Source organism: Balaenoptera physalus (genome assembly GCF_965194825.1).
Source record: "Balaenoptera physalus genome assembly, chromosome: 4".
Lineage (NCBI taxonomy): Eukaryota > Metazoa > Chordata > Mammalia > Artiodactyla > Balaenopteridae > Balaenoptera > Balaenoptera physalus.
In genome coordinates this window covers 99781118-99799990 of record NC_138891.1, presented here as the reverse complement: position 1 = coordinate 99799990, position 18873 = coordinate 99781118, and the positions used below count along the sequence as shown (strand labels likewise).

Genomic DNA, 18873 nt, shown 5'->3' with positions numbered 1-18873 from the left:
TATTCATCAGCACCTTTGTTATACAAATTGACATCAAAATACAGGTATTTTTCTGCATGTATACACACAAACACTATACATATTCATTTGTGTATAAATAAGGACAAATCTAAAAATATGCATGTAAACTGAGACTTCATTAATAAAATCTTACTAAATAGTTTAAAAGTCTTAAAACGTTTGCCAGACACAACAACAAAAATTAGGAACACAACAGAAGAACTAAAAATAGAAACATAGCTAAGTGTAGCACTCAAAACAGAAAGGATCCTATAAAATAACTGTACAATTAAGGTAGCAAACAATCTAAGGAATTCGTGCTCTATTTTCAAAACCAAAAACATCCCATGCAGGAAAAAAACAACCAGTTACAGAAATCTGGACTCTATTAGAAAGGAGTTCTCTATTCCGCCCCTATGTTTCATTTACAAGTTCATATAATCCGATGGAAGACGGAAGAAATGGAAAATATTTGTAAAAAAATGTGGTTAAAGAATGTAGCAATTAAAACCTTTTATACTATCGGTGTTAAGTCTAAAAATAACCCAGCATATAGCAATAATAACCCTGTCAAATGGGAATATTTGTCAGGCTCAGCTGTTCCCAAGTCCTAGGCACATTGTCATGAGGCAATGAATAAACAAGTGTTTATGAGTTCCAATTAGGCAGTATGTTAATACATCTACATTGGATCATTTTATTTCACATGTAATTTTAAACTAACTCCTGTTTTTTCCTAAAAAAAATAAAGGCAAACTTTACAGTGACCAATACAAAATTCTGGATTGGTAAAATTTGAAGTAATGAGGTTTAACATTACTTTTTAAGTGATAATTCATGTTCTAAAAAAGGACTATCAGATGAACACTTTTCAGCTGGTCATATACATATATATGTGTACACATACACAGATACACACCCCACCCCAAATTGATGGCACATAACAAACAGAGGCTGCCTTAAAAGACCTGAAGCTATCAATGCAAATGCAGACATGCCTTCTGAGCTCATTGTTCCGTAACTAAAATTACCTAAAAAATTACTGCCCAGAGTCATCCTAGACATGTTGAGCTTTTCTTAGAAACTGGCTAATGTTGAACAGATTCAAAACCAGGAATTTAGAGCAAATCACCTATAAAATTCATTTTATTTTTCAAGTCCAGTGGTAAATGCTGTTTTTTACATTTACATTTTAGAATGAAAATGTCGGTATCATTTATTATTCTGGATTAAAAGATCTGAGTTCCTGAGTCTGGACCTGTGAGTGGCTGGCTTTGCCTCTCTCAGTAAGACCAGCAGTAACTAAGAAGTTTCTCTCTACAGAACTTCTAAACAGTGGTTGCTAATATGTTGCCCAGGATATGTCTAGGATCCACGTACATCTTCAATTTTCAGATGAAAATTTCAATTTCAGAAAGTCTAGTTCGAATTTGATGGAATTATACCAGCTCAGAGTAAATTAGCAATCTTCTAATTACTACTGAAGTGTTGATTAATATTTTTTTCTGTCTTTCTTTGCTACCCAACAGAAACAGGAAAACTTCCTTTCACTGGTGGATAAAAATCTTTCAAAAATGAGATTTACAGGTGAAAATTAAAAGCGGTAACTGTCAATGTAAAAGACTGGAAACTACTGCTCAAAGATCATTAAAAATAACAGAGAGGAATAAAACCATAAAAGTTATAAAAACTAGACCCTAAAGTGAAGAGCACACCAGGTACAGGGCCCCAGACATCACCGAGGCACCGCAGCAGCTCAGAGCCTCATCCAAGAGGTTTCTTCATGGCCGAAGCCTCTTACTTCAACATAAACTCAGCTAGAATGAATATTCATCCTTTGAAATGTTTCCCTGTAGAAGATATGTCTGGTTCAAAAGTCTTTAAAAAGAATTAAATTAGAATCTGGCCTAATTCTGGAGCTACTTTTATAGCAAGATCTCTTAATTCGGTCATCTCTGATCCAGTCCCCTCTAAACAGCCTATTACCTGGCCTCCCTACAATTCTTCTTCTCTCTCTTTGGCCCATTCTTCACAGATCAGGGAATCGTAAAAACAAAAACATAAATCCAGTCACATCACTACTCTGCTCTAACAGCTTCCATGCACTTTTTTGGGGATAAAACTCCAACCCTTACATTTTTTGCAAGGCCCTGAATAATGTGACTTACTCACCACTCATTCATTTCACCCCAGCTGTGCTGGTTATTTTTCCGGTTCCTCCAAAGCTCCTTCCTACCCTAAGGCCTTTGCACCTGCTGCTCTCTTCCCTACAATGTTCTTCCTTGTATGTCTGGAACCTCCAATTAATCCTTTGGTTCTGGGCTCAGAAGTGGTTTCTTCGGGAGAGCTTTGCTCTTCATCAATCTTCTACTCCCCGCACCCTTCTGGCCTCCCATTATTTGAATGTTTCCTTCATCATACTTATTATAACTGCAATTAAGTAACCATGTGTTTAATGCCTTTTTCCAACCCTGTACTGTAAGCCCTATGAAGGTGTAATTGCGTCTGTCTCATTTACTGCTGTTTTCCCAGTGCCAGGCCTATTGCAGGAAATAAGGCACTGAAGGGAATATAATTTTGCAATGGGCTCTTGCAAGAAGTAATGAAAATTAGTCTATCTTACACAAAATCATGGCTGTATCAACCACACATCACACTATAACATTAACAAGTCTTTGTGACAGTTTAACAAATGAGGAAGCCAGTGAAGCAAGATTTTTCACAACTTTTTCATTCCCAAATACTCTAAACCGTTAACTAGGTTATTAAGCTGGGGACATGTAGTGATGTTCCTTGAAAATATTCATGGAATTCAGTGTGGCAGCTAAGTTTCCTGGATGGAAACAAACTGAGACTCTCAACCAAAGTGCACCAGCCTTCAAATGAATGAGCCATTACAAGAAATTATGTCTGAAAGGCCACCCAAGAAGAAGTAATGTGAAATTCAACTGGTGTTCTCTTGAATTTAGCCAATTCACTTCAAATAAAACAAATGCTTGATGGATGGGTAAGAACGCACAAAAACATTAAGAAAAAATTCAGGAGCAAGCTGTGAGATGAGGATTTCCCAAGATGATTATGACTTTGGAAAGTGTTACTATAAAGAAGTTCCTGATTATGGTGGATATTTCGAAAAAATCTTTGGAAGCTAAGAGTCATCTAAAATAGTGACATAGTCATTTTAAATCTGGCATAGATGTATATAAGTCTACAATATACTGATTGTGGTATCTGAGATGATTGTCAATTCTTAAGAAACTCTAATAAGGGCATTTAGGTTTCCGTGGATCAAAAGCTCCATAATTTAAATATCCAATGTAAGAAACTTTTTATTGTAAAGAGGAGATACTTATTTTCCAGAAACCTTTAATTCAATAAATAACAAAGAGAGAAAGGGGAAAATATGAAAACGCAAAATAAATAATTTAACCTGATATTGCGACCAAGAAACTTAAGAAGAATAAGAAGCAAATTAATTATCTTCTGTCCTCTCACCCATCAACCCAAGACTTTCACCAAGTAAAACCGAAAGGATGGAAAGCTATCATTTCACTCTGTGTTTTCTACCTTACTCTTCTGATGGTGGTGGGCGGGGCAGGAGTGGGGAAAGTGAGATGTGTGTGTGTACAGTAGTGAAAGGGGGGAAAATAACATTTGTCTTCTGCCTACTATGTTATGTGCCTACAGACACTAAACATGTATTATTAGATTTAGTCCTCACAACTAACCCATTTACAGATGAAACTGACAGAGGTGAAATGACTGGTCAGAGGTCACCTGCTTAGTACACGGCAAAGGCAGGCTTTGATTCCAGGGCTACTTAGTGCCCCTTCTACAACACCACACTGCCTTAGTTTTCCTAGTTCTGTCAAATATATTAATTGTTCATTTAGCGTAACATTTCCAGTTCTTTTCTTTCCATTATTCCATTCAAATGAGTTTTCTTTTTCACTCTGAGGGATTTTATTAGCCTTCAAACCTTGTTCCATAGCTTAGAAATTAAGGGAAAGTAGACCTTTTTTCACACAGAACAGCTCTCCTCTCTCACACTCTTAATGAAACTTTAATGAGACAGATAGTGTGTATCGATTTCACTTAATAGCCTTGCTTTTAATTCCCCCCTTCAGATTCTAAATATTAACAATCTAGAAAATATCTCGTTCATCTTGTAGTGTCTCAGAGAGCACTCCCCAGGTTACCCGTGGTGCTATGCAAGTCTCTTCTTTGAAAAGAATGGTAATATGGTTTTTAACAAAGTAAGATGAAGTGGTAAGCTGTGGATAATAAAGTTTTAAATTGATACATTTCAGTAACTGATAGATTTTTTAAAGTTATTATCATTTGTGTTCCAATCTTATAAAGGTGGAAAACTCAATATTTCTTCTACTAAGGAAAGGTAAGTATATAAAAATACTTTATATAAAGTTAATATACTTAATTTTTAAAATTCTGAAACCGATCTAATTTTGTCAGATTTATGTATGTGGTATTAACTGTTCAGTCTTCCTACTCTATTCCAAACTCAGATAACAGGTACTCAAAGAAAACACTGCATTTTTGTTTTCAGAAACTGTAAAACGTGAGAATCATGATATAAAGTGAAAATTACCTTGCTTATCTATAACCGAGTATGAAGCCAAAAATCCTCGTCCAGAAACATGAATTCCACTCATGAACAGCACTGTAATTTCATTGCTTTTTGATTCAATTGAATGGTTCATTTGCAACCCCAGACCACAGTATTTGCCTAGGAATCAAAGAAAAGCAGATATTTGGTGTGATTCATGAAGTCAATAATATTTACAATGTAGGTAAAATAATCATAATAATACACCAAACTGGGCATTAATTTAAAATGATGACTAGAATGTTTAATGATGAAAAACTCACATTACTCTGGAGAGAAAAAAAATTCCAAGTAATAACTGTTCAAATGATTCAAAAGGAAAAACAGTGTATACAAGCATCACTGACCTTATAATGACTCAATTTCCTGTGAAATATATTTATACTCTTTAAAGCTGTGACAAGGAATTTTTAAAAATTAACTTAAAAAAAATTAACTTAAAGAATTTCATGCAGGCAGGTGGCTCATAAATGAATTGACAGTCAAGCAGTAGTACTCTTACCATGTTCCCCAAGGGGGAACAAATTCTTGAGCTCAGGGCACCCCTCAAACCTTTTACAGACCGTCTCAAGTTTTCTTCCAAGAATTGTTGGACTTCTGTCAACCCCCTTAGGTGATCATATCTAGTCCTACAGCTTTAACTATGATATGACAATTCACATTTATACCTCTACATAGCCTTTTCCTTGAACTTCAGATGCATATATCTAACTGCCTACCAACTTTTATCCTTTAATGTCTAACAGACATGTAAAAAATAATATATCCTCCCTCAGTACAGATCTAAGTGTATTAAGATAAAAGGGCAGAAAAAAAAATTAGAGCAAGATATCCACCAATAACTAATAAAAATAGGTTTTTTTTTATGTGCCTGGTAACTTTAACAAATTCTGAATAAAAAGTTCTAAAGATATTTTAAGTTGAACAACATCACTTGAATAAGAGTAATGTGAACTTCCATGTATATCATTTTCAAGGACTATACATTTTCATGTGAGTAGAAAATGCTAAATAATCAACCAAAACCCCCCACCAGAACTGGTAAGGGAGATAAGGTCACAAGGTTGATATACAAAAGTCAATTGCAAACAATAACCTGATCAAAATGGGCAGACCTAAATAGACATTTCTCCAAAGAAGACACACAGATGGCCAACAGGCACATGAAAAGATGCTCAACACTACTAATTACTAGAGAAATGCAAATCAAAATTACAATGAGGTGTCACCTCATACCTGTCAGAATGCTATCATCAAAAATCTACAAATAATAAATGCTGGAGAGGGTGTGAAGAAAAGGGAACCCTCCTACACTGCTGGTGGGAATGTAAATTGGTGCAGCCACTATGGAAAACTGTAAAATAGAGCTACCATATGATTCAGCAATCTCACTCCTGGTAACATATCCAGAAAAGATGAAAACTGTAATTTGAAAAGATACATGCACCCCCCCCTCCACCTCCCCCCCCCACCAATGTTCATAATATAGCAGCACTATTTACAATAGCCAAGACACAGAAGCAACTTAAGCGTCCATCAACAAATGAATGGATAAAGAAGATGTGGTATGGGACTTCGCTGGTGGTCCAGTGGTAAAAATCCACTTTCCAATGCAGGGGACGCGGGTTCGATCCCTGGTCGGGGAACTAAGATCCCACATGCCGCGGGGCAACTAAGCCCGCGTGCCTCAACGATAGAGCCTGCGTGCTGCAAACTACAGAGCCCAGGTGCTCTGGAGCCCAAGCACTCTGGAGTCCACGTGCCCTGGAGCCTGCACACCACAACTAGAGACAGAAAACCCACAGGCCACAACTAGAGAGAAGCCCGCATGCTGCAACAAAGACCCGACACAGCCGAAAAAAAAACAAAGAAAAAAAAAGACCAAAAAAAAAGACGTGGTATGTATGTGTATGTATATATATATATACCACACACACACACACACACACACACACATATATATATGCACATAATGGAATATTACTCAGCCATAAAAGAATGAAATATTGCCACCTGCAGCAACATAGATGGACCTAGAGAATATCATACTAAGTGAAGTCAGAAAGACAAATACATGATATCACTTATATGGAGAATCTAAAAAATAATACAAATGAATTCATTATAAAACAGAAAGAGACTCACAGACACAGTAAACAAACTTATGGTTACCAAAGGGGAGAGAGAGGTGGGGAGGGAAAAATTAGGAGTATGGGATTAACAGATACAAACTACTACTGTATATAAAGTAGATAAGCAACAAAGATTTACTGTATAGCACACGGAATCTTACTCAAAATCTTGTAATAGCCTATAATGGAAGATAATTTGCAAAAAAACCCCGTGAATCACTATGCTGTACACCTGGAAACTAATAACATAATATTGTAAATCAACTATACTTCAATTTTAAAAAATCAATTTTATTTCCATATACTAGTGACAATCTGAAATAAAATTTTTAAAGCTTAATTTATAATAGCAACAAAAAGATTAACTAGAGATACATTTAAAAAAAAGAAATTCGAAAGCTGTACATTAAAATATGCAAAACACTGTTGAAAAAAATTAAATAACTAAATAAATCAGGAGATATACCAAGTTCATGGACTAGAAGATTCAATATTGTTAAGATGTCAGTTCTCCCCAAATGGATCTACTGATTCAATGCAATCCATATCAAAATCTTAGCGGGGCTTTTTTTTAGAAATTAACAAGTTGAGCCTAAAATGTATATGGAAATGCAAAGGACATAGAATAGCCAAAATAATTGTAGCAAAGAAGACAGTAGAGAGACTTACATTACTTGCATTTAAACTTACATTTACTATATAAATAAAACTTACTATATAAAACTACAGTAATCAAGAAGAGTGTGGCATCATTGTAAGGGCGAATATCTACATTAATCTGAATGGAGCAGAACAGAGTCCAGAAATGAACCTACTTACAACTATGAACTGATTTCTGACAAAAGTGTCAACAGGGAAAGAACAGTCGTTTCAACAAATGTACTAAGCCAGTTGGATATCAATATGAAAAAACAACTTAGAACTTCACAATATATACAAAAATTAAGTCAAAATGGATCATAGAGTTAACTCTAAGAACTAACCTTATAAAACTCTTACAAGAAGACATAAAAGAAAACTTTGTGACTTTGGGTTAGGCAAGGATTTCTTAGATTCAACACCAAAAGCATAATCCATTGAAGAAAAATATTAATAATTAGGATTTTATCAAAAATTTAAATGTTTGCTCTTTAAAAGACACCATTAAGAAAATGCAAAGACAAACGACAGGCTAGGAAAAAATATTTGTAAAACATTAATCTGATAAAGACCTCACATCTGAAATGTGTAAAAAACTCCTGTAACTCAATCAATCCAATTTTTTTAAATGGGCAAAAGATTTAAACAGACACTTTAACAAAGAAGACAAACTCAAGGCAAATAAGCACATGAAAAGATGCTCAACAGTATTAGTCGTTAAAGAAATGCATATTAAAACTAATGAGGAGATACCACTACATACCCACTATATTAGCTATAATCAAAAAGACTGACAAAACCAAGTATTGGTAAGAATGTGGAGAAACTGAAACCTTCATACACTGATGATGGAATCATAAAGGGCACAGCCATTTTTGAAAAACAATTTGGCAGTTTCTTAAAATGTTAAACATAAAATATACATATCATACATTTCATACAACCCAACAATTCCACTTCTAGTTATATTTTATTTGCCCAAAACAAAAACGATGAACCTCAGAAACATTATGCTAAATAGAAGCCATTTATGATATTTCTAGAAAAGGCAAAAAAAAATAAAGATAAAACATAGGATCAGTGGCTGCTTGGGACCAGGGGTGAAGTGGCAATTGACTCCAAATGGGCACAAGGGAACTTTCTGGTGTGATGGAAATTTCTAAACCTGCATTTTAGTGATGTTCACCCAGCTATATAAATTTACTAAAACTCATCAAACTATACATTTAAAATACATGAAATTTATGGTATATAAATTATATCTCGATAAAACTTTCAAAAGAAATGCAAACATTAAAACAATTTTTATTGTGAGGTGTTTTGCACAAAGAAAAAATAGGTCACAGAATCAGACACAGCAGAACGATAACTTCAGAGATTTATTCCATGCCCCTTTTGACAGCTGAAAAAACTGAATACCAAACATCAAGGTGTGCATGCACGCGTGCGTACACACACACACAGGTCTTAGGTGTGTGCTATGGTGTTCAATATAAAATATATGTCTTGCTCATCCTTTATTTTTTTTATTTTTTATATATTTATTTATTCAGCTGCGCTGGGTCTCAGTTGCAGCACTCCGGATCTTTGTTGCCGAGTGTTGGATCTTTAGTTGCAGCATGCAAACTCCTAGTTGAGGCATGTGGGATCTAGTTTCCTACCAGGGATCGAACCCGGGTCTCACGCATTGGTAGCGTGGAGTGTTAGCCACTGGACCACCAGGGAAGTCCTTGCTCATTCTTTCTTTAAAAACACCTAATGTGCAAAAAAAAAAGCCTTCTATTGCTAAATATGGAATGCAATTTTTTAAAAAAATTAATTAATTTATTTTTGGCTGCATTGGGTCTTCGTTGCTGCACGTGGGCTTTCTCTAGTTGCAGCGAGCGGGGGCTGCTTTTCGTTGCGGTGCGCGGGCTTCTCACTGCGGTGGCTTCTCCTGCTGCGGAGCACGGGCTCTAGGCTCGAGGGCTTCAGTAGTTGCGGCTCGCGGGCTCTAGAGCGCAGGCTCAGTAGTTGTGGTGCACGGGCTTAGTTGCTCCGTGGCATGTGGGATCTTCCCGGACCAGGGCTTGAACCCGTGTCCCCTGCATTGGCAGGCGGATTTTTAACCACTGTGCCACCAGGGAAGTCCATGGAATGCAATTTAAATATAGCTATCAATATGTTTAACTTTCAAGTAAAACAACAAAGAACCCTATAACAGTTATTATCTGAATATACAAGACGAAAAGATGATTAAGTCGTTAGATTTGTTTAATGCTAAATAACTCAGAAACAGTCTGGTAAATAGGACAAATATTAAATACTGTATTATTTTTGAATACTAAATATTAAAAAATAATGACCTAATATTAAAACAGAGCAATATAATATGTACTTCATGTTATTCCAAATATTATCTCAAATACTAAAAATATTAGACACTGTATAATTTGCTGGCAAAACCAAATGTGTGCAGAGCCAGTGCCCATCACATTAAATCTTAAGGCCCAGTGGGAATAAATAAAAGGAAGAAAAATTGTATCAGCTAGAATCTTTACATAAACCAGTTAACTCTTGTAAAAATGAACAATAGGTTCACCTGGGCTTATCAGCACTCGCTGTTCTTTGCCATTTAAGGATTTTATTACAAGGCTCATAAAGGTGCTCAGTACAAATACTGACTTTTCAGATACTTTTAGATACAAACAAAAAAGATCATATTTAAATGATCATAAAGAACATGATCATGACACACAGAAGTAGCCTTACTTTATAAAAATTATATCATGTATACGAATACTAGGAAATTCCAAGTTATTAGATTTAAAAGTGAACGTGCTCTATGAAAATAAATGACAAAAATATATTCTTGAAGTGAAACAAAAAAATGTTTAACCCTTTTATAATATGGACATAATCATAAAAGTATTTTCTATTAGCATTGCAGTTTCACCTCTTGTTTGTTTATTTATTTAGAGTTCTCTTGTCATCTGAAATGTGTATAAATTCAATCTATGGTAGAAACAAAACATTTTTTTAAAACCCCTCTTTTTCTGTGAAACTCAAAAGGCAGTCCTAAAGAATCCCAATTTAAAAAAAAAAAACAAGAAAAGTACAACAGCTCTCCTTGCAGGTGCCTAAGTGAGATCAATATATACCAGGTAAACACCTATTTTCACCTCTTATTCCCAGCCAAGATGATGGTATCTCTCCTCACTTGGCTTGCCTTTGATCACAGGTTTTACCCATTATACAAGTAATACAAGCACTTGGCAAAATACTCTGCGAAAGGAAGAAGAAAATTCATCCTTAATCTGGGCCAATATACTCGTTAATTCTCTGTTTTCCCCAATTGGCCATTCAAAGGTACTCCTAAATCAACAAGAAGCATTTAACTGCCAACAATTATAGGTTCTGCTGATGGCTCTCAAAGCCAGCCAAATTTGTTAGAAGTTTCTCATGGATAAATAAGAGAGGAATTTCAAAAAATAGTATATGGATACATATAGAAAAATATAAATATAAAAGCTAATCAAATATTAATCACCATAAAACCCATGACACACTGGTCTACAGTCTAAAAGAATCCATGTTCCAGGCAAATAAAAATGTTTGAAAAATCATTAGCCCTAAGGAAACTAGAAAAAGAAAAGCAAATTAAATCCAAAGTAAGCAGAAGAAAAGAATAAGAATTAGAACAGAAATCGATCAACAGGAAAACAGGAAAACAATGGAGAAATTAATGAAACTAAAAGCTGCCTCTTTGAAAAGAAAGTCAGTAAGCCTCTAATGAGACTAACTAAGAAAAAGAGAGGACACAAATCACTAACATCAGAAATGAAAGTGGGGACATCATAATATTAAAAAGGATAATAAAAGAATACTATTAACAACTCTGTGTCCACAAATTTGATAACCTAGATGAAATGTACAGGTCCTTGAAACACAACTTGCCAAAACTCAAACAAGAAGTAGACAATCTGAACAGGCCTGTATCTATTTAAGAAACTGAATCAATAATTAACAGTCTTTCAAAAGAGAAAACACCAGGCACAGATGGGTTCACTGGTGAATTCCATCAAACATTTAAGAAACACATCACACTAAATCTCTACAATCTCTCTTCAGAGGACAGAAGCAGTGGGAATATTTCCTAACTCATTCTATGAGGCCAGCATTACCCTAAAACCAAAACCCAAACCAAAGACATTACAAGAAAACTACAGACCAATATCTCTCATAAAAATAGATGTAAAAAGAGACAGAAAGCTTGCTGTAGCTGAGAAGTATGTGGACATCAGCCTGGCCCAAGCTCTTACCTTGCTGACTGTGGATTTCTGTGTCTTTCGAGCCCTGCCTCGAGTGGATCATAGAAGCAATAAGAGGAGCATCCTTGTTCTCCTGGTTGCTGTCTGATCATATTCACTACTTACAGACTTGCAAAATGGCAGCCCCACATCTCTCCACTATATGTGCTCTGCCTGTCCTACACCCTTCCTGTGCCCATGAGAGGATCACAGAGATAGAAAACTTCCACTCTGGGTTACAAAACTCAATAACCTTTGAGGATGTGGCCATGGACTTCACCCAGGAGGAGTGGGCATTGCTGAATTCATCTCAGAGAAAACTGTACAGAGATGTGATGCTAGAGAACTATAGAAACTTGGCTTCACTGGATGGAGCAGGAAGATGAAATGGAGATAGGAGAGAGAAGAATTCACCAAGACACCTGTTCAGATGAGCTGATTCTCCTTAAAACCAAACAACCACAGCAAAAACAAGGTATTTTGGAGAAATATACGCTCAATGGCAAGAAGGAACAAACTATCGGAGGCAATCCCATTCAATGCAGTGAAATTGTTGAAGCCTTGAGTGTGAAATCTAGCATTACTCAGAATAAAATTTACCCTAGCAAGAAACCCCATCGATACCTTGACTCTGCAAAAGCCCTTAGAGACTCTTCACATCTTAAGCCACCTGAGGGAATTCTTCCTCGGGAAAAATCTTATGAATGTAAAAAAGATGAGAATGCCTTCCTCAGGAGTTCTAACTTAGCTGGGCACAAGAGACAACATACAGAAGAGACATCCTATGAATGCAGTGACTTGGGGAAAGCTGTAAATTCAATCTCACACCTTAAGAAGCATGAAAAAACTCACATTAGAGAGAAACCTTTTGAGTGTAATCAGTGTGGTAAAGTATTACAGAGCCATTCATCCATTAAACTGCACATGAGAACCCACACTGGAGAAAAACCGTTTAAGTGTGATCAGTGTGGGAAAGCCTACAGCTCAAGCTCTTACCGTACACGTCACAAGAGAATTCATACCGGGGAGAAGCCCTATGAGTGCCATGACTGTGGAAAAGCCTTACGAGATAGCTCACTTCTCAGACAACATTCAGGGACTCATTCAGAAAAAAAACCCTACAAATGTAATCAATGCACCAAAACCTTCAGTAGAAGCTCTAGGCTTACCATACACCAGATAACACATACTGGAGAGAAACCCTATACGTGCAATGATTGTGGGAAAACCTTCAGTATTCTCCCATATTTTAAAAGACATAAGAGAATCCACACTGGAGAGAAAGCCATTGAATGTAGCCATTGTGGTAAAGCCTTGAATAGTAAGTCATCTCTTAAGATACACCTGCGGATACATACTGGAGAGAAACCTTACAAGTGTGATCAATGTGGGAAAGCTTTTAGGCTGAGCTCCAACCTTATCATGCACAAGAAAATTCATACTGGAGAGAAACCCTGTAAGTGCAATGACTGTGGGAAAGCTTTCAGGGATCGTTCATGTCTTAAAGAACATGTGAGAATTCACACTGGAAAAAAACCCTTTACATGTAATCAATGTGGAAAAGACTTCAGAGTGAAATCTTTCCTTGTTTTACACAAGAAAATTCACATGAAAATGAAACATGAATGTAAGGAATGTGGGAAAACCTTCTGTGGTCTCTTATCTCATAGGAGGCATATGAAAATTCATGCCAGGGACAAAAAACCTTTTAAGTGCAGTGAGTGTGGAAAAGCTTTTAGCAGGCATGTGTCCCTTACAGTACACATGAGAACTCACACGGGAGAGAAACCCTACGAGTGTAATCAATGTGGAAAATCCTTTAGTGTAAAGTGTAATCTCATTGTGCACAAAAGAATACATACTAAAGAAAAACCCTATAAATGCAACGTCTGTGGGCAAGGTTTCAGTAAATCCTTACCCCTTCAGCATCATGAGAGAACCCATGCTCAATAAACCCCCTTTTAATGATATCCATGTAAAGTAGCTTTCAGTGAACTCTCAATCTTTTAGGCATACAACCAAATGCTAAGTGAGAAGAACTGGTTGTGAAGAATGTGAGAAAGCCTCTAAGTAATGCATATATGGAAGAAACCTAAGTTATGCAATGACTGTGAGAAATCCTTTATTCATTCATTATCCCTTAGAAGATATGTGATAACGCTGAAGGGAAAATGTTTTAATATCTTCAAGACTTGTTACTTGAGAAAAATAAACACCTAATGGGGGCTTCCCTGGTGGCGCAGTGGCTGAGAATCTGCCTGCCAATGCAGGGGACACGGGTTCGAGCCCTGGTCTGGGAAGATCCCACATGCCGCGGAGCAACTGGGCCCGTGAGCCACAATTACTGAGCCTGCGCGTCTGGAACCTGTGCTCCACAACAAGAGAGGCCGTGATAGTGAGAGGCCTGCGCACTGCGATGAAGAGTGGCCCCCGCTTGCCACAACTAGAGAAAGCCCTCGCACAGAAACAAAGACCCAACACAGCCATAAATAAAAAAAAATAAATAAATAAATTTAAATAGCACTTGGCAAACAAAGAGAGGGAAGAAAAATAGTTATAAAAAATATAAAATAAAATACAAAAATAAACACCTAATGTTCTAAGCCACAAAAAAAAAAGTAAAAATACTCAACAAAATATTAACAAATACAATTCAACAATGTACAAAAGAATTACACACCATGATCAAGTGTGATTTATCCAGGCATGCAAGATTGGTTCAACATTTGAAAATCAATGCAATTCATCACATCAAGAGGCTAAAAAAGAAAAACCACATGATCAAATCGATAGATGCAGAAAAAGCATTTGACAAAATCCAACATCCATTCATGATTAAAAAAACTAGGAATAGAGGAGAACTTCCTCAACTTGATAAAGAACATTCCCAAAAAAGCCTACAGCTAACATCACACTTAATAGTAAGAAATTAAAAGTTTTCCCAATATCATCAAGAGCAAGGCAAAAAATGTCCCTTTTCATCACTCATGTTTAACATTATACTGGAAGTACTAGCTAACATAATAGGACAAGAAAAGAGGAAAAAAGATATACAGATTGGGAAGGAAGAAATAAAACTATCTTTGTTCACAGACAACATGATCATCTGTGTAGATAATCTAGAAGAACTGACAAAAACTCCTTTAATTAATAAGTGATTACAGCAAGGTTAATATACAAAAATCATTTGCTTTCCTATATATCGACAACGAACAAGTGGAATTTAAAATTACAAACACAATACCATTTACATTAGCACCCCCCCAAAATGGAATACTTAGGTATAAATCTAACAAAATATGTGTAAGATCTACATGAGGAAAACTACTAAACTCTGAAGAACAAAATCAAAGAACTAAATAAATGGAGAGATGTTTCATGTTAATGGATAGGAAGGCTAAATGTTGTCCAGATGTCAGTTCTTCCCAATTTGATTTATAGATTCAATCTGAATAAAAGTGCCAGCAAGTTGGGATAATTAGATATCCATCTGTAAAAGAATGAAACTGAATTCTTATCTTATACCACTCACAAAAATTAACTCAAAGTGGACTAAAGACTTAAATGTGAGGGACTTCCCTGGTGGTCCAGCAGTTAAGACTCTGTGCTCCCAATGCACGGGGCTCAGGTTCCATCCCTGGTCAGGGAACTAGATCCCGCATGCCACAACTAAAGATCTCGCATGACACAATGAAGATCCTGCATGCGGCAATGAAGATCCCGTGTGCCACAACTAAGACCTGGCACAGCCAAATAGATAAATAAATAAATATATATATATATTTTAAAGACTTAAATGTGAGACCTGAAACCATGAAACTTCTAGAAGAAAAAACATAGGCACAGAAAGTTCCTTGAGGGGCTTCCCTGGTGGCGCAGTGCTTAAGAATCCACCTGCCAATGCAGGGGACACAGGTTCGAGCCCTGGTCCAGGAAGATCCCACATGCCGTAGAGCAACTAAGCCCTTGCGCCACGACTACTGAGCCTGAGCTCTAGAGCCCGTGAGCCACAACTACTGAAGCCCATGCGCCTAGAGCCCAGTGCTCTGCAACGAGAGAAGCCACCACAATGAGAAGCCTGCACACTGCAACGAAAAGTAGCCCCCGCTCGCCACAACTAGAGAAAGCCCGTGTGCAGCAATGAAGACCCAACACAGCCGAAAATTAAAAAAAATAAAAAGTTCCTTGACATGGGTCTTGGAAATGATCTTTTGGACATGACACTTAAAGCACAAGCAGCAAAATAAAAAATAAACAAGTGGGACTATATCAAACTAGAAAGCTTCCCTAGAGCGAAAGAAACCATCAACAAAGTGAAAAGACAACCTATGGAATGGGAAAAATATCTGCAAACCATATATCTGATAAGGGGTTAATATCCAAAATATATAAAGAACTCATACAACTCAATAGCAAAAAAAAAAAAAAAAAAAACACCAATTAAAAAATGGGCAAAGGGGACTTCCCTGGTGGTCCACTGGTTAAGACTCCATGCTTCCACTGCAGGGGGCGTGGGTTCAATCCTTGGTCAGGGAACTAAGATCCCGCATGTTGCCCTGTGCGGCCAAAAAAAAAAAAAAAAGGCAATAAAGAAAATGGGCAGAGGACCTGAATAGACTTTTCCGAAGAAGGTATGTGAAAGGCCAAAAAGTACATGAGAAGATGCTCAACATAACTAGTCATTAGGGAAATGCAAATGAAAACTACAATAAGATATCACCTCACACCTGCAAGAATGGCGATCATCAAAAAGACAAGAGATAACAAATGCTGGCGTGGATGTGGAGAAGAGAATCCTTGTGCACTGTTGGTGGGATTGTAAACTGGTAGTGCCACTATGGAAAACAGTATGGAGGATCCTCCAAGAATTAAAAACAGAACTACCATATGATCCAGCAATTCCACTTCTGGGAATATATCCAAAGGAAACAAAAACACTAACTTAAAAAGATATCTGCACTGCCATGTTCACAGCAGCATTATTTACAATAGCTAAGACATGGAATCAAACTAAGTGCCCAAAGATGGATGAATGAATAAAGAAGTTGTGGTACATATACACACAACAGAATATTACCCAGCCATAAAAGATGAGGAAATTCTACATGTGCAACAACACTGATGGACCTTGACGGCATTATGCTTAGTGAAATAAGTCAGATGGAGAAAGACAAATGCTATATGATCTCATTTATATGTGGAATCGAAAACAAAAACAAACGCATAGAAAAAGAGATCAGACTTGTGGTTACCTGAGGTGGAGGGTGGGGGGAGGGGGAATTGGAGGAAGGTGGTCAAAAGGTACAAACTTCCAGTGATGAGATAAATTAAGTACTAGGGATGTAATGTACAACATGATGGCTATAGTTAACATTGCTGCATGATATATAGGAAAGGTGCTAAGAGAGTAAATCCTAAGAGTTCTCATCGCAAGGAGAATTTTTTTTTCTTTTCTTCTTTTTTATTTTATATTGTGGTCATCATTTCACAATGTATGCAAATCAAACCATCAGGCTGTATGCCTTAAACTTAACACAAGCGATGCATATCAATTATTTCTCAATAAATCTGGAAAAATATCCCAGCAAGTTATTGGATAGATGAACAGATTCTAAAGTATATATAAAGACAAAAGGGCCAGAATGGAAAATGCAATATTGAAGGAGAACAACAAAGTTGGAGAACTGACACCACTTGTCTTCAAGACTTACTATAAAGCTACAGTAATCAAGACAGTGTGCTACTGGTCAAAGAATAGACAAACATATCAATGGAAAAGAATAGAGAGCCCAAAAGTAGATCCACATAAATACAGTCAACTGATAAAGCAGCAAAGGCAATACAACAGAGCAAAGATAGTCTTTTCAACAAATTGTGCTGGAACAACTGGACATCCACATGCAAAAAAAAAAGAATCTAGACACAGACCTTATACTCTTCACAGAAATTAACTCAAAATGGATCACAGACCTAAAGGTAAAATGCAAAACTATAAGACTCCTAGAAGATGACCTAGGAGAAAATCTGGATAATCTTGGGTATGGTTATGACTTTTTAGATACAACAAAAAAGGCAGGATCCATGACAGAAATATTTGGTAAGCTGGATTTCATTAAAATTAAAAACTTTGGCTCTGCAAAAGGCAATGTCTAGAGATTGAGAAGACAAGCCGGAGACTGGGAGAAAATATTTGCAAAAGACATATCTGGTAAAGGACACATCTGATAGAGAACTCCTATCCAAAATATATAAAGAACACTTAAAACTCCACAATAGGGGCTTCCCTGGTGGCGCAGTGGTTGAGAATCTGCCTGCCAATGCAGAGGACACAGGTTCGAGCCCTGGTCTGGGAGGATCCCACATGCCGCGGAGCAACTAGGCCCGTGAGCCACAACTACTGAGCCTGCGTGTCTGGAGCCTGTGCTCCGCAACAAGAGAGGCCGCGATAGTGAGAGGCCCGCGCACCACGATGAAGAGTGGCCCCCGCTTGCCGCAACTAGAGAAAGCCCTCACACAGAAACGAAGACCCAACACAGCCAAAAATAAATAAATAAAAATTAAAAAAAAAAACAAAACTCCACAGTAAGAAAACAACCTAATTTAAAAATGGGCCAAAGAAGATATACAGATGGCAAATAGGCATATGAAAAGATGCTCTACATTATATATCATCAGGGAAATGCAAATTAAAAACACAATGAGATATCACTGTACACCTATTAGCATGGTCAAAATCCAGAACACTGACAACACCAAATGCTGGTGAAAATGTGGATCAACAAGAACTCTCATTCATTGCTTATGGGAAAGAGAAATGGTACATCCACTTTGGAAGACAGTTTGGGGATTTCTTACAAAACTAAACAGTCTAACCATCCAATCCAGCAATCACACTCCTGGGTATTTACCCAAAGGAGTTGAAAATTTATGTCCACATAAAAAACTGCACATGGATGTTTATAGCAGCTTTATTCATAATTGTCTGAACTTGGAAGCAACCAAGATGCCCATTAGTAGGTGAATGGATAAACTGTGGTACATCTAGACCACGGAACATTACTCAGTACTAAAAAGAAATGAGCTATCAAGCCATGAAAAGATATGAAGGAACTTTAAATGACTAACACTAGTGAAAGAAGGTAATCTGAAAAGACTACATATTGCTTGATTCCAACCATACGCCATT

General features: G+C 36.8%; 1 protein-coding gene across 1 annotated transcript in view; it reads right to left on the bottom strand.

Moving 5' to 3' along the window:
* The window catches only part of DCBLD2 (discoidin, CUB and LCCL domain containing 2), a 92397-nt gene that overhangs the window by 34490 nt on the left and 39034 nt on the right, over positions 1-18873 (bottom strand). The window contains exon 3 of the mRNA XM_082460404.1: positions 4610-4747. Within this exon, the coding sequence (XP_082316530.1) occupies positions 4610-4747 (138 nt within the window). The remainder of the gene's footprint in view (positions 1-4609; positions 4748-18873) is intronic.